Below are 21,908 nucleotides of genomic sequence, written 5' to 3'. Positions count from 1 at the left end.
AAATATGAAATGTTGCTGTTCTTATCTAAAACTGCATCTGTGATTTCACAGGCCAAAGGGAGCCGGTGAGGCCAAAACTACCATGTGTGAGGGAAAGAACTTGTTTACACAAACACTGCCCTGGGGCAATGACATGGCAGTGGAAGAGATTCTTTTTTCCCCCCACCTGGTGCTCTCTCGTGGAAGGGTGGCAGATTCTGGAGCTGGCTTTTCTCTCAGTCCTGGGAGTATCTGAGTAAAGGCCCTGCCAGTTCTTCCTTTTCCTCGAAGGGGAGGGAGGAAGGGACCGCTAGAGGGCCAAGGAGCTTGGGGTGGAAGTGAACGCTCACGGTGGAAAGAGTTAACCCCCGCCATTGTCTGCCACATCGACAGAGGCTGGGAGGTTGGAGGGGAGGGGGGGAGTTGCCTGTGGTTGGGGGGAGGCCACCAGGGGATGAGGGAATCTACTTTTGAAACTTTTTCCACCCACTGAAAAATCTCTCCTCTGCCATGACTCAGGCACAGAGGAATGTGTGTTGCCATGGTAACCTTTTTTTCAGGGTCTCTTGGGCTAGGGGAGGTGTAAGGCAGACCTCCCGGGGAAGCGGAGGTGGGGAACACTTTGTGAGGGCCTCCCCCTTCTTTTCCAGAACACCCCAAAGCTCCCCGGGGCTTGTTCCTCTGGCCAGCCTCCAGTCCTCAGCCCTTTCTGGTCCCTTCTCCTCCTCTGTCTCAATCCTCCCACCTCCATCCCTAAGTTCCACGGACCCACTTTGTTTGGGAGAGCTAGTCTAGATTAAACATGGGTGGGTCTGGAGATGAATAAGGAGCCTGGTAGTTAGAGGCTTTATTTGTGAGGGGGAGCAATTCTCCTAGTGGGGACTGTTTGTCCTGAAAAAAAACTCTGGATAAATGGGAGTTGGAGAACAGGAAAAAAGGTCTGGAGGTCTCTTTGGAAGAGTCTTAGATACATGCGTACATAAATATAAAGGCTACCCATAAAAATACAGAAGACACAGCTGCAACCATATACATGGAGATGCATATATATATATATATATATATATATATATATATATATATATGCATATGGAGACATCTGTACACACAGAAACAAATCATAAAAACAAAAACTTAAAGATCACCCTTACATATCATTAAATAGAAAACTGATCCCCAATAAAGAGGGTGAGTAGGTTCTTTTCCCCAATTGTAGAGACTCTTCTCTCCTGTGGCCAGGACTTGAGTCCCCTCCCTGTATAAAATCTATAGAAATCTCAGCAGGGCAGACTCAGAGTTTGCTTTTTGATTCAATTGCTGTTTCCTGAGAACTGAGGTTTCCTGCAGTCTTTGCTTTAATGGGGCTATAAAAGAAACCAGTTTGTGGAAATCCAAGCCCCAAGATTTAGCCTTTACCTCAAGAAGATGGGATTACCGCCCAAGGAAACATGGTTCTCCCTCAGCAAGCATGCCCCTTTGGGACAAGGGGACTGTGTGGATTCATGTTAGTGTATCTCGTAGTCATATATTCTTGAAAGAGTTCCTTGAAGCAAGATGGGCAGATTCTTACACCGACAAGCTCTATTCACTTAAATCACAGAAGTCATAAAATATTAGAATTGGCAAGCTTCTTAGGATATAGAATATCAGAGCCGAAAGGAGCTTTAGAAATCTAACATATTAGAGCTAGAAGAGACCTTGAAACACTGAACATAAAATATAAAATATAAGAGCTGGAATAGATAGAATGTCTGCGCAAGGGTAGATATGACCTTAGAGATTATATAGACTAAGCCCCTTATCTATCAACTATCCAACATCCATTTATTAAATCACCTACTACATGGAAGGCTTTATAAGACAACATTAGAAAGACTCATCTTCCTGAGTTCAACTATGTCCTCAGACACTTACTAGCTAGTATGACCCTGGATAAGTCACTTAATTGTGTTTTGCCTCAGTTTTCTCATCTGTAAAATGAACTGAAGGAGGAAATGGCAAATCACTTCAGTATCTTTGTCAAGAAAACCTCAAATAGGATCACGTAGAGTTGGACATGAATGAAATGACTGGACAACAACAAAATAAAACAAAATGAAAACAAGTGGGAAGACTCAGGCCCAGGGGATGTAAGAGACTTGTGCAGGGATACAAATTAATGTCAGAATGGAACCTAAGTAATCATACTCACTATGATTTCTGGCCTGCCACTTCTTTTACTCCTTTGCTCCCCAGAAAAAAATGTAGTTACCTATCCCCCAATTATTTGGGGATTTGCCTTCAGAGGGAACAGTATTCCTCCTGTACCTTGTCATCTTGGTCATCTGAAGTACCTTTCTGTAACTAGTAGGGATGATAATTGTAACAGCTATCATTTAACACTTTATTTAATTTGATCCTTGCAACCATATGCTCATGAGGAAGGCAGTGCTAAAATTAGACTCATTTTGCTTATAAGGAAATCGAGGCTTAGGAGGGGAGTGTGCTTTCTAAGTCATAGAGGAGCAGGATTCATTTTTGGACTGCATGACTTTGGGCAGTAGTTTGGGAGGACAGTGAATATCATAGATTCGGGGAAGATCACAGAGCTGGAAGGAACTTAATGCAGCCTCTTCATTTTATAGATAAAGAGACTGGGACTCAAAGAGAAAAAGGTAACTTGTCAGAAATCACATAGATAAGAACCAGGATTTGAACCACAACTCTCCATCTCTATATATAGCACTCTTTTCCACTATACCCTTTTGTCTCCCAATAACTCATCTTTTCTTTTGAAGCACAGAAGAAGTTGGAAGGAGAAAATGAAGAAACTTCACTGTCTAACAGCTGGCTTAGAAGGGCCACTGAACTCATGCCCCAGGTCAAGCTATGACCTAAATGAAATTAGTTAGAAAAACAGTGTTCTCAACTCCCTAAGGGAAGACAGGCTGGACAGGAAAATCTACTGTTCATTTACAGATGTCAACATCTGGACTGAGCTTGGTCCCCCTTCTATACAAACAACCTGGCAACCAGGAGAGCCTTGCTAGCGAGTTTGACTTGGTTCAGGAATGGAAATAAACAACCACATCAAGGCTTGTTTGCTTGTATTGTGGTCTTGCTGGGGCTGGGGCTGGAGCTGGCTTGCTTAGGGGCGTCTTATCCATAGTAGCCTCCCAATTGGCTCTGGCAAGCCCAAGCCATCTTTGGGACCTTTCTTCTCAGAATAACCTAGAGTTCCCGAGCTGAGCCCTTGGAGGTCCTCTCCTAGTCTCACTTGATGGGGAGGCTTCAGGATGGGGGTGAGGGGAGAGAGAGAATAGTGTTAAATGATTTTCTCAGAACCTTAGTTTTCTGGTGACTTTGATTGTTGACCCAAGGCTGCTGTTTTTTCCACTCCTCAGCCTTCCCCTCCCCATTTCTATTCAGCTCTAGCCTGGAACACACATAAAAGTCTTATTTGGAAAATAAACATTTGGTAGATTTTTCCAAGCAATAGTTTTTGAGTTAGAAAGGACTTTCCAGCTCATCTAATACAAACCCTCTCTTTACAAAAAGGACAAAGACCCACAGAGCAGAAGTGATTTGGTCCCGTCACAGTACATTAATGATAGAACTGGAACCAGGACTTGGGTTTCCTGATTCTTCATATAGGCTTTTGGGGCTGACCTTGTGTCTGGCTTCCTGGCATGGCGCAGGGAGCTCTGGGTCTGGAGTTCTCTGTGTTCCTGGTAAGCCATGACTTCTCCAAGCCTCATTTTCTGTCATTGTGGGGAAATCTCTGTAAACTTTTAGGAATCATTACTATTAAGCGATTCCTAGCCCATTACTGCCTGACAGCATCTTCCCCTCCCTGATTCCTTTAGGTAAGCTACACAAATTGGAAACCTTCTTTTGTGGAGGGGGAGAAGGACATGGGGGTGAGAGGACAGGAACAGGAAGGCAACAGAGAGGGAGTCCTAGAACAATCCTATAGTGCAGATGGGCCACTGGGAAAAGCATGAAATTGAAAGGCAGGAGACCTGCTTCAAATACTTCTGGTTTATTTGGGGAAGGTCATGTAAATTCTCTGGGGCTCAGTTTTCTCCTTTGTAAAATGATGGGGCTGAAGAAAATGATCTCAGTCCCTTCCAGCTCCAAACCCTGTGAAGCCTAGGATGGCTATCCCAAGCCTGGCCTCCAGAGGGAGGCAGAGAATAACGATGGGCCCCTCCCTTGTGCTCCCCCATTACTAACGTGGCATTTGGCGTGGGGGGACTTACGTAACCCTCCAGCTCTGCGGTTCGGTGCCCCTTTCATCTGGGGAGCTGACCCTCCTCTTCCCAAGAGCCGCTGTCCCTGCGCTTCAAGGTCACAGGCTTCTGCCTAGTCCCTGGTTCCCCCAAGAGTTCTGCCCCCATGGAGAATCTCGCTGAGACATGGCTCTGCCAAGATGCTGGCCCAGACCCAAGCCAAGTCAGAGAAAGGAAGGCTCAGCATCTTCGTAGTGCCAGCGAGAGACACCGAGCCTCGTTTTTCTAGGGGAGATGCAAAATCTACTTGCTTCTCAGAAATAGGGTACCCCCCAAGCCAAATTATGAGAAATTACCCCCCTGATGTAGCAGAACAGGCTAGAGGCCTTCCAAGAGTTCTGGGCTGATTTATACTTAATTGCAACTCCATACTGATCAAAGCTCTCTTATATCTGCTGTCTCATCAGTCTCTCCTAGCAACTATAAAAGGGCAAGTTTTATTCTTTTTGACACTGGGGAAATTGGGGCCCAGGGAGGGGTTAGCCTAAAGTCATATAGCCAAGTTGGGGTAAAACAGGCTCAGGTCCCCTGCTTTCCAATATGGAATTTTTTAAGGTATCCTGCTGCCTTAGATACCTATAAGGACACTACAGGGACAGCTTAGGACAGGATAGTCTCAATGGAGCCCCTATTTTATGAGACTAGAGATGGTCTCCTTCCAGGGCCTGATATTTTTGTTAGTGGTAGTGTTGACCCTTTGGGTTTATTTTCCCATTTCCGTGAGGTAAAATTTGTTTATTGGGTGGAATTATTTGAATTTTCGGTCTCCCTCCAAACCTCACAACTGAAGGCTATAGACTTGACCTTGAGTAAGGAGCCCAGACCTCATCCTTTGAGACTGCATTTATTGTGCTGAAGAGATAGGCGGTGGCGGCCTCCATCACCTCCTCCATAGCCAGAGGAACAGGGTATTCTTTCTGTCTTGGTGCTAAGGGCCAGCCAGATGACCAGTCCTCCCCTTCTTTTCTCCCAGGAGCTGATCCGTGTCCTGTCCAAGTGTCTGGGGAGAGCCCTTGCTTATGAAGAGGGGAAGGTGGAAAGAGTAGAAAGACCCAACTAATTTAGCTGTTCTTTTCCATCCCTGAGGCCAGTCCTGAGAAGATGGAGTGATCTCAGTTTCCAGTGTTGTTGGCAGAAAGGAAGGCCTTTCAGAAGCGTCTAGAATAAACAAAAGACAGAAGGAGGGACTTGGTGTTGGGAACAGGAAGGGAAGAGAGTGGGGGCTCTGGCTTTAAGGACTGTCTGCTTTCTGCAGCCACCAAGCCAAGGGAAATGCCTGGCAGTGGTGTGTCAGCACATGTCTCCCTTCTGTCAGCTTCTAACCTGCGTCAGGCTCCTCAGTTCAATTCAGTTTAAACTCGATTTAATCTAATCCAATTCACTGAGCCATTCTTAAACATCTGCTATATTAAAAGTGCTGTTTCAGCCAGGGGATGCTGTGACAAAATCCAAGTCCCTTCCCTTAAGGATCTTAGACCCATAGGTAGAAGAGACCCAGAAAGGAAGGGTCACACAAGGTGAATCAGTGACAGAGATGTGAAGGTGGTTCAGGGGAGAGCTATGGGATGTGTAACCTAGAAAAGACAGGCAGATAATTCTTATCTTCAGATATCTGAAGGGAGAAGGGATCAGACTTGTTTTTCTTGGCCTTGGAAGACAGAACTGGGTCCAGTGGAGTAATGGTTTCAGGGAAGCAATTTCAGCTCCATATTAGGAAAAGCTTTCTAACAATTAGGCTGTCCAAAAGTGGAATGGTATTACTTTCAAAGTAGTGGTTTTCCCATCACTGGAGCTATTTAAGTAAAATGTTGATCACTATCAAGGATGCTAACAAGAATTCATGTTCAGGTACAGGTTGAACTGAGTGGTTTCTGAGATCTCTTCTAGTTTGGAAGTTCTTTGATGGTTTTTTGTTAGCATAAAGACAACATCTAGTTCTACTGGGAAGCACAAGACCTAGGTTCTAGGTCTAACTTAACCATGTAATCCTACAAAGTGATAAGCCCTTTCTGACCTTCCATTTCCATATCTTTAAAATAGAAACAATAATCCCTTTTTTCACAGGATTTGAGGAACAAATAAGATGTTGAAGATATATGTTGAAAAGTATAAAGAGCTTTAAAAATATGAGAAGGATAATTTAATAAAGTTGGGCACAACTGGTAAGTCAGGTTTGACCCTTTGTCTTTTAAAAATTTTTCAATTAACAAGAATTTATTTTCTCACTTTCCCACTTCCCTACCTCATTCTTTTCCCTGTCCTATTGGGAAAAAAGAAAAGAAAAAAAACGGAACTCTTAAAGCAAATATACAAAATAAATTCCCACATTGGACACCTCCCAGAAATGAAGACCATCTATTTTAAGAGAAGCTAAAAGGCCTTGGGTGGGGAAAAGTGTGTGAGTCAGATCTCTGTGTCCAGATTCTAGAAGTGCCATCATTACCGTTCATCTCCCATTTTCTCTCTGAGATATTGCAGGAGTCTAAGGACACCGTGGCCTTTTTGGAGCTGTCTCAAGAGGGTTTCCTAAGCATCTGTAAGAGTTCTTCAGTGAGAAGGTGTGGGAAGAGGGAAGGAGGAGAAAGGGGTTATATATAGCTAGGCACCTAGGAGAATACTTTGTGAACCAGTGTTGGCTTTGCTTTCTGATGGCAGTTGTGAAAGCAATCCACTTGATGGAAAAGGCATGCCGTGGGTAACTTCTCAGAGTTTGCTTGTCTTACAAGGATAGCTTGTCTCATAAGTTTCCTTCTTACCATCCCTGGTTTTGTTTATTCTACTTGGCCAGCAACAGAAAGAAGTAAGTTAACATTTGCATTGGTGCAGACTACCCTTCCACGTGTATTGACACTTGGGTTGGTTTTGAAAGGTCCTTTCATAGTTTCTTACTTTTGGGCAAGGACCATTTGCAGAACTGTGTACTTTTCTATGAATGGGCAGAGATCAACATTTGGGCTATAACAAGACACAAAAATGCTTCACCCAACCCACTAACGAATTTAGGTGGCTACCTTGGATGACATCCCAAAGACATCTCTATTTTACATTTAGAGGGCTTATCTGGATGGAAGTTTCTGTCCAGAGAGAGGAAGGGATTTGTTCAAGGTCACGCAGTGTCCTTGCAGGCTTCAGACTGTGGTCGTTAAACTCCATGCTTTATACTACCCCGTATTGTTTCTCTTTCAACCATTTTTATTTCTTTCTTAGAGATAGGGCCAGCTATCTAATCCAGGACCCAAGATTCAAAAATTTATTTCCAAGGGAAATAAAGGCTACCTTCCAGATAGGATGGCAGGAAGATGTGGAGACAGAACCTCTTGGCTGACAGATAAATCCTTTCAGTGGCCTGAGAGGTACATAAGATCTCTGCCCAGAAAGAGACTCAGGAAATATTTACTCTGCCCAACTCCCAGACCTGTAACCTATTACTGGTACTTCCTCCCAACCTCACCTCCTACTTCTGGCTCCCACCTATAATCTGTTATTTTTCAGTGTATAGCCATCTATTTATTTATTTTACTTTTCAAAGAGATCTCATTTTAGACATGCAGCCTCTGTCTAATGGTGGCCCTTATTCAAACCAGTATGGTAAATTTCCAGTCAGGCTGGGATCCATCTTGATGACACAATTGACTCTCCTGGAGGCACAGGGGTGATTTTTTCCAGCTGCAAGTCTGGCTTCTGATTGATTGCCATCAAACAAACTTAGACAACTCTTTCATTGATAGAGTTTCACTGGTTCATTCACTTAAAGCCACATGCCAAATAGCAGGAGGAAGGGAAGTTTTCCATCTTGAGTCCTGATCAGACAAGCCCTGAACTGTATGAGAGGGAAAGAAGGCTCCAGAAATGCCAAGTTATCATCAGGGCCCAGACAATGGCAGGGTTAGGGTATCCCTTAGCTCCTAAATCCGTGTGCAAAAATAGGAAATGTGGCAGGTCATGAACACAGAGACTGGAAAACCAACACAAGTCAGTGGCAAGCTTGGGTTTGAGCCCCTGTTCTGATACCAATTGTGTGATGCTAGATCAGAAGTAGCACAGTGTGGTGCAGAGACCACCAGCCCTAGATTCAGCAGAATCAAAGAAGCAAATCTTACTTCTTTAACTTAATAAGGATTTTTCATCCTTAATAGCTTAGGGAAGTCACTTCATACCTCTCTGCTTCAAATTTCCTTATCAATAAAATTCATTCAACCAATGTTTATTAAATGCCTACTATATACAAAACACGGTGCTAGGGATAAGATAAGGCACAGTTCCTGCCCTCAAAGAGTTTGGACCAGGTGATTCCTAAGATGCTTTCCTATTCTAAATTCTCTAAGTTACTTCTCTGGGGCTCATTTTTTGCTTCTGTAATATGGGGATGATAATGCTCTAATTCTCTTGTATACCATAAGAAAATTACGTTGCAAACTGTGAATCATAAAGGACTGTAACAAAGCCCTGAGTTATGAAGGGCTAATGAATATCTCACTCTGTATTCTAAGTTGACTGTAATCTCCCTCATTCTGCTAGATTCTATGGTCAGAAAGTCCAGTAAGAGGTACATTTTTCAAGAATCCAGGATTGCAGAGAATAGTTTTTACACGGTCAGAAGGAACGGGCTTTGTAAAAACCTTCAAAAGACACATAATATGAGCTTTCACAATTATCATGGGGGCCAAGGACATTCTAGATCTCAAATGGCAACAGTTGCTTCATTTTTCTGGGGGGAATAAAAAGAAGATTAAATGCAGGCATGATATGTCACATGACAGTCTCTGTGGAAGTTCAAGAACATTTCCCTTTTGTAAGAAAGTTTAGGTCATTTTTCAGAAACGCAGTGTTCATTGTTTTGGGGTCTGGATTTCATTTTCTCTGATTAAAACAACCTCCTGGGAAGAGATGGGCCAACCCAGGATTTAATGCAGATCACCATCTTGTGATGGAAGTGAGCGAGTGATGAGGACTCTGTGTGTGGGAGGGTGTGTGTGGGAAAGTCACAGACCCTGAAGAGAGGAAAAGGGGGGAATGAACTGTGTATTGTCAAAGATGATGGGTGTATAAGAAAAGAGTTAAGGGGATTAAGGGAGGACTGTAGGGATTGATTGAAGAGAGAAAAGAGATGGGAACATTTTAGAGTTTGTGTGAAGGGGAAAGAATGAATCATAAATGTATGGAGATGTGTAGGATAAGCATGTGAGAATGGAGACGAAATCTTGTATGTGTGTGAGAAGGAGAGTGTAAGAAAACTAAAGTCCATGTGCATTTAAGAAATGGGCATAAGAGGGATACTGGTGCAGGAAAAGAAGACTTGATAGAAAGAGAAATTTGAATCGTATGTGGGGGAGGTAGTAAGAAGAGAAGTTTAGTTCTTGTTTTGTGACAAGGGAGTCAGAAAAAAGAAAAAGGAAAGATAAAAGGAAAAGAGGAGAGAAGGAAGACAGGGAGGAGAGAAAAGAATGATTTGTACAATCTAAGCTGAGGACAACTTCAGACGTCATAGAATCTGCTTCCCCTTCTGTGTTTCCCACACGGTATTATTGAGTTAAAGTGAATTTTCCAAAACTTCTGAAAGCTCCTAGATGATTCCTTCCACTGTGTGATGATTGGGAGGCAGGGGGTGGAGTGAGTGCTCCCTGGAGATTCATTAATGAGGAAGACTCCCACCCACCATCCAAGGCTTCCCAATGACTCAACTTTTGTTTCCTTTCTTCCACACAGGGTTGCTAGCATCATGAGGGCTTGGATCTTCTTCCTCCTTTGCCTGGCAGGCAGGGCACTAGCAGCACCTGTAAGTATTAGACCTCCTTAGACATAACTATTTTCTTTGTCACTGCCTTTAAGGGCTTGCAATCCCAATCCCCTTTACTCTCCTTCCATAAGATCCCTGGAAAAAAGGAACCCATCACCTTCTTGTACCAGATGCACAATCTCATTTTACAGATGAAGAAACTAAGGCACAAAAATTTTAGTTATTTTGACAAAGGTGACACAGGTAGAAAGTAGCAGAGGCAGAGTTTTACATCCAGATTAGATTCCAAATCCACTAGAAATAGAAGCAACTCTTCAGTAAACTGATTTCATCATTCTGAGTACTCCTTGTGCTGAGTGTAGCTCCTTGAAGACTTTGAAAGTTGTGGCCAAAACATTCATTACATTATTCCAATCTGTTGATGATCCTTTCTGAACTCAGAATGTGTGACAGACAGACAGCTCTTCACTTAGCCCACACTTTGAAGCCTTTCTATCTTGGTAAAATCTAACAGACTTTGTACTCCTTGAGTACAGCCTTGGAGAACCCTGGGTCACCTCCTTACAATGATGAGGCATCAAGGTATTATTTTACTGAAGGATAATGAGGTCAGAGGCCATAAATTCAACTTTCTCAATTTACAAATGAGGAAACTGATGCACAGAAAGGTTAAGTGACTTGGCCAGTATAATGTCTGTCTGTCTGTCTCTCTCTTTCTATCTCTTTCATTGAGATGTAATGGAAGAAGTCCTAGAGTAAGAGAACATAAGTTCTGGTCTCAGCTCTGTCACTAGTAGTCACTAGTAGTAGACCTTTTATATTTTGGGTTCTTTTTAAATATTATAAATTGCTTTTGCACACTGCTGAAGCCTATGGAAATCCTCTCAGAATAGTCTTTTTAAATGTATAAAAAATAGAATTTCAAAGAAAACCAATTATATTGTAAAACAGTTTTCAGATATTTAAACTAAAACAACTTCATGCTTAAGAACCAACCCCTGGCTCAGATCAGTCACTTGAACCTTTTGGGGCCCAAGTTTCCTCATCTGTTTAATGGCACAAATGCCCTTACCGGTGTGATTGAGCCCTCCCCAAGCAGGGGCTGCAGCTGGAGCTAAGGAGCAGCCTGATGACTGTTTATTTCCTCAAGCTTGGAGTCTTAAGTGGCCTCTGTGGAATTGATTTTTTTTCTGGCGTGCCTGTTTGAGAATGATTCTCCATCTGCACATGAGTCTCCAAGGCCTCTCTTTCCCACCCACCAGTCCTCTTCTGAGTAAGGCAGATAAACCAGATTTCCGCTCCATAACCCAGGCACAAGACTTCACATATCAGTAATGAGAAATGAGGGGAAGGGGAGTAGTGCTCACAAGCTAAATGGGGAATGGGCGGGGTAAGAGAGGCCATTTGGAAATATCACTAGATTTGGAGCAAACCAACTGAATCGAATCCTGGCTCTACTTTTCCCTAGCTATGTGCCCTTGGATACATCCATTCCCTTTGGACCTCAGTTTCCTTATCTATAAACTGAAAATAACAATACTTGTGCTATCTTACTAAGTTGTTGTAAGGAAAATTCTTTGTAAAACTTAAATTATATATTATAAAAATTATTACAAATATTATAGAAGAACTCATGAGGCTGGGGTCCTGGTCCCCTAGTGCTTGGCAATTCCAGTTGTGAATCTGAATGTTGATGGGCTCCGTTTCTCTGATTTTTGTTCCTTTGCAGCAGCAGCAGGAAGCGCTTCCTGATGAGGCTGAAGTGGTGGAGGAACCAGTTCCCGAAGTAACCGAGGTATGAATTCAGTTACCCAGTTGCACACAGGCTTTAGCCCTACTTTCTGTCTGGCTGCCTCCATGGAGGTATCCAGACTATGAGTTCTCTTCTTCAAAGAAGAGACGGTGCGATCCAAATGCCTGTCCTTTCCCCTGTTGTTGACACATGTGTTTAAAGCCCTTGTTCCCTTAAAGAAAAACATACGAGATCCAGGTACATGTCTGTACATATAGCACACAACACAAAGATACTCATCACAGACACCATTGAAACCTGCAGTTCCTAACTTCCCAGAGGAATCAAGTCTAGACTTCTTAACTGAGTATTCAAGTTACCCACCTGACTTTTCAGTCTTATCTCTGCCCACTCCCCTTCACTTTCTCTACTGCTTTTTCTAATGCTTCTCTCATTGTTCTTTGAATAAACCATATGTGGTTTTTTTGGTTATATATGGTGCCCTCTACCTTGAATGACATATTCTTTCTTTTCTCCACCTGTCTATTTGAACCTAACTCAGCTCTGGGAAGCTTCCCTAATTTTCCTTCCCTCTCCTATTATCTGTCCCTTCCCCACCTCCCTTCTTTGTGTACTGTTAGTACTTACTGGTTCCCCCAGTCACTGGGCACTTAGCTAATCCTGCTTTTCCTCATGTACACAGTTTCCCTGACTAGATTGCAAGATCCTTAGGGAGGAATGGGTTTTATTCATCCCTCTATGATCTAAATTAATTCCAGCAGATGCCTATCAACTCTTTTTTTAAAATACATTTTAGCTTAATTAGCCAAAAATATTATTTAGCATTTGTTTGTTTTTTTTAATTGCTAGTTCCAGTTCTCTATTCCCTCTTTTTTTCCTCTCTCTTCCTTGACACAGTAAGCATATATGTTTGATACAGTTTATACATGTCAATAACTGATGATGTTCACGCAGATTCATATGTATCTCTGCCAGTCTTGACAGGAAGAAAAGTATTGTTGGTTGCTTTGGGTGATCTCTATACTGTACTAACAAAAAGGGGATGGGAAGTTAAAAAGATTTGGGTTTCATAATGTGCTAACTCTAAATTTCCTTACTTATGGTCTCCCCTAGTCCCCTTCATGATATTATCTATACCTACTTAAAGGGTTCCCTCTCTCCTCTTTTCTCTTTCACTTTTCCATTATTTCCAGTTTTCTTTTTTCCAATCAATTCTTTTCCTCCATTCTCATCCCTCCTCCAACACATATTGTTGTTTTCTCCTGCTTCCTTCCTTTCCTTCCTATCCTCCTTTTTCCATTCCTCTCTTTCTCTTTTTTACTATCCCTTTCCTTTTTTCCTTCTCTAACCTCCTTCTTTCCCTCACCTTCCTCCCGTTCCCATTCCTTCTTTCCCTTTTGTCCTTCCTCCCCCCTTTTTCCATATATTTTCTCTTCTTCAATCTTCTTACAGTCTTATTTCCCTCCCTTCTCCTACTTCTTTTTCTCCCTCTATTTTTCTTTTCTTTCCCATCTCTCCTCTCCCTATTTTCTCTATTTTATTACTCTCTTCTCCCTCTATGCTTATCCCAAACCCTGCCCTGATTGATGGATGACAGAGCCTTTCTTTCTTCCTGCCAGGGGCCTGTGGGTGCCAACCCCGTCCAGGTTGAGGTTGGAGAGTTTGATGAAACTGTAGATGAAGCTGAGGAGGTTGTAGCTGAAAGTAAGTAATGGGAGACCCTGGCAGACTACTTAACTTTCCCTGACTGAGGGATGGGAATGGAGAGAGGTTAAGCACTTGTGAAATCCTTTCCCATTGGAAATTTTGACAAAAGTCCTTGGGGAGCTAGAGACCCCAGTGAACAGCTGGAGAAAGATAAAAAGAAAGGCCCTTGCCTTAGCATCTACAAAAAGGGGGCTGGGAATGAGCACTAACCCTCAGTGGCCTGGACATTCTGTAGGGCCTGGGAGGATCTATTTATAATCAGAGGCACTCATCATTTCTGTGAGTGAGCAGGAAGGAAAAGTTCACAGTAGGAAATGACATTGTCTCTGAAATCCCCTGGAGTTCTCGCTCTGTTCCACCTTTAGGCCTGGGCCACATAATATATTTATATTTAGTTTTCCCTTACTCTCTTCCTTCCTCTGTTTCCCTGCCACGAACTGAGCCCCAGTCTGGACTCTAAGACAGAGCCCTAACCCTGGTTACATTTGAGCCTTGCCCCAGCTCCAGACTTAGTCCTATCACCAAGCCATTTCACAGGGAGTTCTGGGTGAGGGAATGTATATGCTTAATGTAATGAAATCACAGCCTTTATTCAGTGGGTGGTGTGTCCAAAGGTCCTGATGTATGTACTTGCCCCTCTGCAGATCCCTGCCAAAACCACCACTGCAAACATGGCAAGGTCTGCGAGCTTGACGAGAACAACACTCCCATGTGCGTGTGCCAGGACCCTACCAGCTGCCCTGCCCCCGTAGGAGAGTTTGAGAAGGTAAGGGGCCCAGAGATCATGGGAAAGAGGGAAAACGATGGGACTGGGATATAAAGCATTCTAGATTTTCTGCTGGTATGGGTTGGGGCAGCTAGAGAGTGCAATGGAGAAAGTGTTGTTCCTGGAGTCAGGAAGACTCTTCATTTTCTTGAGTTCAACTCTGGCCTCAAATATTTATTATCCAGGCAAGTCACTTAACCCCATTTACCTTCATTTTTCTCAACTAAATGAGTTGAAGAAGGAAATGGCAAACCCCTCCAGTATCTTTACCAAGATAACCCCAAATAGAGTCACAAAGGGCGGGACACAACTGAAAGAACACAAAAATTTATGGCTTAGGTTTTGCCAAACCCTTCTCTGAGCCTGGGCACCAGACAGGACCCTGGCCCTAAAGGGTAGATCTGGGGACAGTGAGTGGAAATTTCAAGGAGGCACACTGGATTCAATAAAAGGAAGAACTCTGAAGGAGCTAGACTCTTATCAAATCATTCAGGATTCGTGTATCCATTTACTCCATCAGTCACAGGTCAACAACCATTTCTTAAATGCCTAATATGAGCCCTACTTTTAATTTGTATTAAGCACTGATTACAGATAAGGTTGAAAAAAGTCATTTGGAGTCTGTGGAGGATATTGAATACCAAGTGAGGAGTTTGGTCTCAAAGAATTATCAAGACTTTATCAAATAAATATTCCTTTTCTTACCTTGGGTGGATGAATGTGAATCTCTTCAAGGGACTAGGGGTGGGAAAGTTGAGAATAAGAACCTATGATTCTTTAAAGTAGGTGGAGGAGGGTATTAAAACATTGATGTCCATACCCTAGACCAGGGGTCCTCAAACTACGCCCGCCGGCCAGATGCGGCAGCTGAGGACGTTTATCCCCCTCACCCAGGGCTATGAAGTTTCTTTATTTAAAGGCCCACAAAACAAAGTTTTTGTTTTGAACTGACCCCCTATTTTAAAAGTTTGAGGACCCCTGCCCTAGATAATGGGAGTTGTCTAGCGAGGGCAATGAGAAAACCAACTTTGGACAGGAGCCAGCAAGAGGCTCTGGAGAACAGATCCCAGGGCTCCGTAACTGTAGCTAGCCTGTTCTCTGGGTAGTTCTTGGCTTTTTCCCTCTTCTTTCTTTGAATAAAATCGTTTGGAAACCCCACCCTTTGTACTGTTGACTAAGAGAAAGGAAGGGGACTTCCGTACAGATCTTTAGCATCAGGGGAGAGCCTGAATCGGCTTCCTTTTAACTCCTGGGCAAGAAGTAGTGTTCCAACAAAGCTGAGACGAGGAAGAATGCCCCAGGTGGAGTTGGGATACAGCTGAGACGAGGAAGAATGCCCCAGGTGGAGTTGGGATACAGCTGGAATAGTCATCTTGCTCCTAGACAAAGTCCATTTATATACAAAAGAACCATTTTCCTCCCTCACCTGCACGTCTGTGAGGACTTACACAGGAAATGGTCATAAAATAGAGGGTCCAGGGATAAAATCTAGGTACTGGCGTAGCAGAGCCTTCTATAAAGCTCCCTGGCCTTGGGATGGGGCGTCCTGCATTCAAGGCCTTGCCTTTTCGTGGGTAGAACCCTAGGTTTATCTGTCTAAGAATGGAATGGATTGCATCAGGAGGCAATAAATTCTCCAGCCTTGGAGGTATTAAAATATAGGTTGTTGAATGTTGTAGATAGAATTTCTTTTGCAAGTAGAGTTTGGTCCAAGTGCTTTCCCAGCTTCCTTCCAACCCTAAGAAGCTTTGATTAAATACAGCTTTGAGCCTTAGCTTTCTCATCTGTAAAATGGAGAGAATGTAATGCTTTTGTTCATTTGGTTCAGACCAATGATGAGGGCCAGATGAAAAAGGAGGAAAGGAAATGCTAAGAAATCCAATTGCTCAAGTTCTTATCTGCCCAATAGGTTTGTAGCAATGACAACAAGACTTTTGACTCCTCCTGCCACTTCTTTGCCACCAAATGCACCCTAGAGGGAACCAAGAAGGGGCACAAACTCCACCTGGACTACATTGGACCCTGCAAATGTAAGTATCTCTAGTTTTTAATAAAATAGGAAAGGGCATTGAGGGAGAGGATCTTGGTGAATTGGAAGCTCATTATAAGTCAACAGTGTCACCTGAAAGCTAAAAAAAAAAAAAAAAAAACTTTAAAACTAACTTAGACTAATTGATTAATCAAAGCTCTGCTGTTCTCTGCCTAGGGTCAGGCTATTGCTGGAGTACTAGGTTCACTTCTGGGCATCACATTTAAGGAAGACTATTGACTATTTAAAAAAATACCCTCAGGTAGTGAGGGTAAGGAAATTATGCTCCATGAGGATCATTTGAAGGAAGTGGGGAAATTTTGCCTGGAAAAAATCAGTTAGGGTGAACATCCTAGCATCTTCAAGTATTCAAAAGGCTGTTATATGGAATAAGATAGAGATGTGTTCTAGGCCCCAGAGGAATGGATGGATAGGAAAATAGGAGAAAAGGTTTAAAGTATAGTGAGGGAGTAGCTAGGTGATTCAGGGGATAGAAATTCAGCCCAGGAGTTAGGAGAACCTAAGTTCAAATCTGGCCTCGGCTACTTGTTAGCTAAGTCATTTAACCTCCATTGCTATTAAAAATTGCTTTAAAAAGTACAATTTGAGCTGCCTTGGCTAGTTGTGAGCTTTTTATTTCTGAGGGACCTCAAGGAGAGGTTGATGACCTCTTGTCAAAAACATGATCAAAGAGATTCATGCTTTAGGTTCAGCCTAAATTAACTGAACTCTAAGGTTCCTTCTGATTGTTAGGCAATGTCTGCTGCTCAGATAGTGGCAGGTTCCAGGGAGAAGAAACACCTGGATTTCATACTCAAAGGCCTCCTTAATGTTTAAGATAACATAAGTAATCTCAGCTTCATGAAATCCTGCTGGCTCAGCTCTTCAGGCCCAGGCAGGCTGCCCCTTCATCTTCTGAAACGCTCAAGTTCCAACCTGCTTCCCCTACACCCTCCCCTTCACCGCTTGTGATAATAGCCTCATTGTAGGCCTTAGGCATCTTGGTGCTAGGTGGCACCTGACCACCTCACCTGTTTCAGGTGTGTCTGGTGTTAGAGTTGTGTCACGAAAAACAAGACCATTCTTCTTCCCTGCATCTAGCTATAGGAGTGCAGAATGTGAAACTAAACCTGGGATGAGAGATAAGAGAAAGCATCTGCTATAAGTAAGAGCTGCAGTAAGGGAGCTTCCCCGAGGGCCAACTCCCTGGTCTAGGGCTTCTTAGCTAGGAGTCCATGAACTTCTTGGGATTTTTCCTTGATATTTTGATCATTGCATTTCACTATAATTTATGTAATCCTATATATTTAATTTTTAAAATTATTGTTACAAGGGGATCATGACTTCCTGATCATTAAAGGGGTCTCTGACCCAAAAAACATGAAGAATTGCTCTTCTCGTCCATGGCAAGGAATAAAAGAGAAAATTTAAATTCCACCCAACCTGGCACAAATGTGCAGGATAGGGAAGCTTGCCTAGGGTCTTGTGAAAAAGCCCAAGAAGTTTTAGTGACTGCAGGTTCCCTCTAAATCAGCAGCGTGACTTGGTAGCCAAAAAAAAAAAAAAAAAGTCAGGCTAACAAGTTGTTAGGAAATGCTCATAGCAATGGAGTGCTCAGGGCAGAGGAATTGGATTAGGTGACTTATAAAGTCCTTTCTAGCCCTGGGATGTGGGGGTCTGTGATTTTGTGGCCACCGGGCCAATACCTGCAGTCTGGAACTAAGCCCAAAGGCCAATTGCAGCAGGACATTGGGTTCTTTATGCCAGAAGTCAAGAGGGTGCCCGGTACTTCTGATCCCACTGATGAACGATGTTCCTACATCCCCCAGTTCTCTGTTTCACATATAGAGGTCCCTGGCTCTCCAGCTGGCGAACTGTAACCTCCTTTTTCAGGGCATACACAGCGTGCAGAAAAGCTAGGGCATAATGATTATACAGACGACATGTAGAGACCTACCATTCTCCCCAGGAGGTTCCTTTAAAAGAAGACAATTTGATGGGACTTTGGGGGCTTTTAAAAGTAATTTTACCTTGGGATCCTGTGAGTTAGAACAAATTGGATACAGGAGGAAACTAAGGAAACTGCTTGCTCAAGGCGTTTAGGGCCACTTAGTGGTGGAAGAGGGCAGTAGGGGCCATCAGGACCCCCGGCTTTAGGCTGACGACCCTGTTTCTGGACTGCAGACATTGCCCCCTGCCTGGACTCTGAGCTGAGCGAGTTTCCCCTGCGCATGCGTGACTGGCTGAAGAACGTGTTGGTCACCCTCTACGAGCGTGATGAGGACAACAACCTGCTGACCGAGAAGCAGAAGCTCAAAGTGAGTGAGCCTCCAGGGAGGGGGTGTGGGGAGGCCTCCCAGGGGCTCCCTGCCAGCAGTGACCACGTGTACCACTGCCCATCCCCACCCCCCAGCATGAACTCCCTCCTTTGGGGAGGAAACAGCATCAGGAAAAGAGCTGCCCCACGCTGAGCTCCACTCGCTTCCACAGGTCAAGAAGATCCACGAGAACGAGAAGCGCCTGGAAGCTGGGGACCACCCAGTGGAGCTGCTGGCCCGCGACTTCGAGAAGAACTACCAGATGTACATCTTCCCCGTGCACTGGCAGTTTGGCCAGCTGGACCAGCACCCCATTGATGGGTAGGTTGCCTCCAGGGATGGCCCCCTTGCCAGCAGATCTGAGACAGTCTATTTCAGTGGAAAGGACCCTGGATTTGGAATTAGAAATCATGATTTTCCTTGATCTCTGGGCTTCAGGTTCCTCCTTTGTAAAATCAAGGGATTCATTAAAAGGTCCTTCCAGTTCTGGGATCCTTTGTTTTCAGTTCTTAGGTCCCTTCCCCTTTGGGCTTCCTAGAATTCATTTCTTTGTTTGGCTGGTTCAGTGCCTTCTAGTTATCCCCAAATCCCATTGCCCAAAGCTGAGGAACTGTTGGCTAAAGTGAGATGGATGAACCCTCTGTGGAGTTCAGTTATCTGTATCTTCCAAGGGAGCAGAGCTGGGTAACTGGGGTCTACAGGCTGGGAGATTGGGAGTAAAACCTAGTGATGCGATTCAAGAGAAGGGAAATAAACGATTCACCTCCTCACTGAAACTACTACTCATCCCCTTTCAGGGGGTAAAGGACCTCACCAGCTGATTCTTCTCTCCTTTCCATCCCTCCTAGGTACCTGTCCCACACCGAACTGGCCCCTCTTCGGGCTCCCCTCATTCCCATGGAGCATTGTACCACTCGCTTCTTCGAAGCCTGTGACCTGGACAATGACAAGTACATTGCCCTGGATGAATGGGCTGGCTGTTTCGGCATCAAGGATCGTGAGTGTCTCTGGGCCACCAGCCCCTTCCCCCCACACCCATCCTAGAGGCTGCCTTGGGACCACACTAGATTTCACCTAGGTTTCCCCAGCTCACTTTACACTCCTTGGGAAACCTAGGATGAAAGAGTAGCTACATCTAATACTCCTTGAAAACCTGCCTCGAGGCAGAAATGCTTTAAGGGAAAAAACTGATTTGAAGGTCAGGAGACCTTTGTTTTATTCCTGTCTTTGCCCTTAACGCTGTATGATCTTGAGGAAGCTGCTTTCCTTACTGAACTTCAATTTCCTCATTTTTTAAAGGAAGGAGCTGAACTAGATGAACAGCCCTCTTTCTACATTAAAATTTCCTGCACTATAACAGCCTTTTAGGGTGGGTGGAAGGACATAGAAGCTTTCCCAAGTACCAAGTGGCCCAGTAATGAATATGGCTATTGTTGTGCTCAAGCACAAGAACCCCTTAAAGCCTTCAGAACTCTGTTCTATAGGATTTGCCATTATTTTTTGGCTCCAAAGAACCAGAAACTCATCATGGGAATGTTTATTAGGCATTGATGAAACTTTTTAAGAAATCATTCAAAACACTTCAAATTCTGAACCTTCCTCCTGAATCTCAACTGTGAGATAGCAGGCCAGGGGTTCCCATGGTGTTCCAAAGCTTTTGTGTCTGCACTCCTCCTTGTCTCCCATTGTAAATGTAGGCTGATCACTAAAACTCTCTTGGACTTTGTCTTCCAATTTGAAATACTGGGATGATAAATTGATTTAGTTCTGGAATGGACCTTAGGGATTGTCTAGTCCCTTCTGTGATGCAGATAAAGAAAGTGAGTCCCTAAAAAGACAGGCATTTCTCCTGAGATCCCACAGGTAGTGAAGAACAGAACTGAAATAGGAACCCAGATCCCTAACTTCAAATTCTGTGCATCTGAATGACTCTTTCAGGTTACCAAGCTCAGCTGCTTAACAGAGAACATGTTCTTGGGAAGAAGGCCACATTCATGCCAGGTTCTGTACATAACTCTGTCCCTCTTTTTTTCTCCCTTTGCAGAGGATATCGACAAGGATCTGGTGATCTAAGCCAGAAGCCTCCTTCCTGGTGGCCCAAGTTTCCTTTCCTTACCTCCTGACTTCCTATTTTCTTTTATAATTAATGTGTGTGGTTGGTTTGTTCTTTCTCCCTGGGGATGAGGTGCTAATATAGGTCTAAGATGTGTGTATTAACGGTGCTAAAAACCAAACGGAAAATGAAGCCGTGACTTTCTGGCTGTCTAACCTACCCTACCTGAGGGCCGCTCACTCACTCAATTACTTCTGCTACTCTTCTTCCTCTTTTTCTTCTTCTTTCTCCTGCAGCAATGCTTACTGATTCCATGGTATATGGGGAGCAACTCCAATCCACTTTCACGCATACTACACAGCGGCCCTCCTTTTTGGTTCAGATCCACACTCTCGTTTTTAAAATCGAATAACTCACAGTCAGGTTCTGCAGCTCTTTTAAGTCCAGGGCATCAGCTCCTGGCCCATGGGCGAGGGAGAGGAAGGGGATGAGCAAAGGATGTTGGGAATGATGGTGAACTTAAGAAAGTAGTGGAATGGTCCTGGGTGAAGATTTCCTGGGGTCTTCCCCAGAGAAGGGGAAGCCAGTGTAAAGGAAAAAAAACAAAACAAAAATCCAGAAGTACTTCAATTGAGAAATAATTTGTCAAAACAAAAGAAGAGAAAAAGACAAAGAAAAGCAGAGACTGTAAATTCAGAAACCATCACACACACCCAGGCCCTCCCTCCCCTTCACCCCACAAAAGTAAACTGAAGCAAATGCTCCCCACTGTTACTTCTGTCACATTACTCTAACATTGGGCTGTTTCTTCTGCTTCTGCTTGCTAGGACCCCCGCTAATTCCCTTAAGGCAAACTTACCCCCTTGCTCTAGAAGCTTATTTCTGCTCTCTTTTCTCTCATCTTTACTTTCTTGCCCCCTCGAGGAAGCCCCAAATTTATATTCTGTTTCGGATAAAGGACCAAAAAAACACCAGATGCCAAGTGGAGTTTGCTGTTCCACTGGTGTGGCTCATCCCTCGAGGGGCTTTTCTAGCTTCTGTCTGTTCTTAGTGTGGGTATGTGCGTGTGTGCGTGTGTGAGGGTGTGTGTGTGGTTTTTTTTTGTTTGTTTTTAATGAAGATAAGATCTTCACTGTGAAAGGGATGTCAACTCTCTTCGGAGATTGAGGACCCTTTCGCCTCCAGTGTTCCATGTGCTGCTGCTTCTTATTAATCGTATACAGTCTTGCCACGGTGTGAGCAATTTGACAAGTTTCAGAATAAAAAGTAATTACTTGGAAACCCTGCAGACTCAA

At 43.8% G+C, this 21,908-nt stretch overlaps 1 protein-coding gene across 1 annotated transcript in view; it reads left to right on the top strand.

Moving 5' to 3' along the window:
- SPARC (secreted protein acidic and cysteine rich) overlaps positions 1-21,908 on the top strand; it is a 23,653-nt gene extending 1,745 nt beyond the window's left edge. Inside the window, exons 2-10 of the mRNA XM_012551886.2 lie at positions 9,957-10,026; positions 11,717-11,782; positions 13,360-13,444; positions 14,092-14,213; positions 16,123-16,243; positions 18,427-18,560; positions 18,733-18,881; positions 19,409-19,557; positions 20,605-21,908. Coding sequence (XP_012407340.1) covers positions 9,970-10,026; positions 11,717-11,782; positions 13,360-13,444; positions 14,092-14,213; positions 16,123-16,243; positions 18,427-18,560; positions 18,733-18,881; positions 19,409-19,557; positions 20,605-20,633 — 912 coding nt within the window. The 5' untranslated portion in view covers positions 9,957-9,969 and the 3' untranslated portion in view covers positions 20,634-21,908. The remainder of the gene's footprint in view (positions 1-9,956; positions 10,027-11,716; positions 11,783-13,359; positions 13,445-14,091; positions 14,214-16,122; positions 16,244-18,426; positions 18,561-18,732; positions 18,882-19,408; positions 19,558-20,604) is intronic.

This window comes from Sarcophilus harrisii, chromosome 2 (assembly GCF_902635505.1).
Source record: "Sarcophilus harrisii chromosome 2, mSarHar1.11, whole genome shotgun sequence".
NCBI classification, from domain to species: domain Eukaryota; kingdom Metazoa; phylum Chordata; class Mammalia; order Dasyuromorphia; family Dasyuridae; genus Sarcophilus; species Sarcophilus harrisii.
This window is presented reverse-complemented; position numbering and strand designations above follow the sequence as displayed.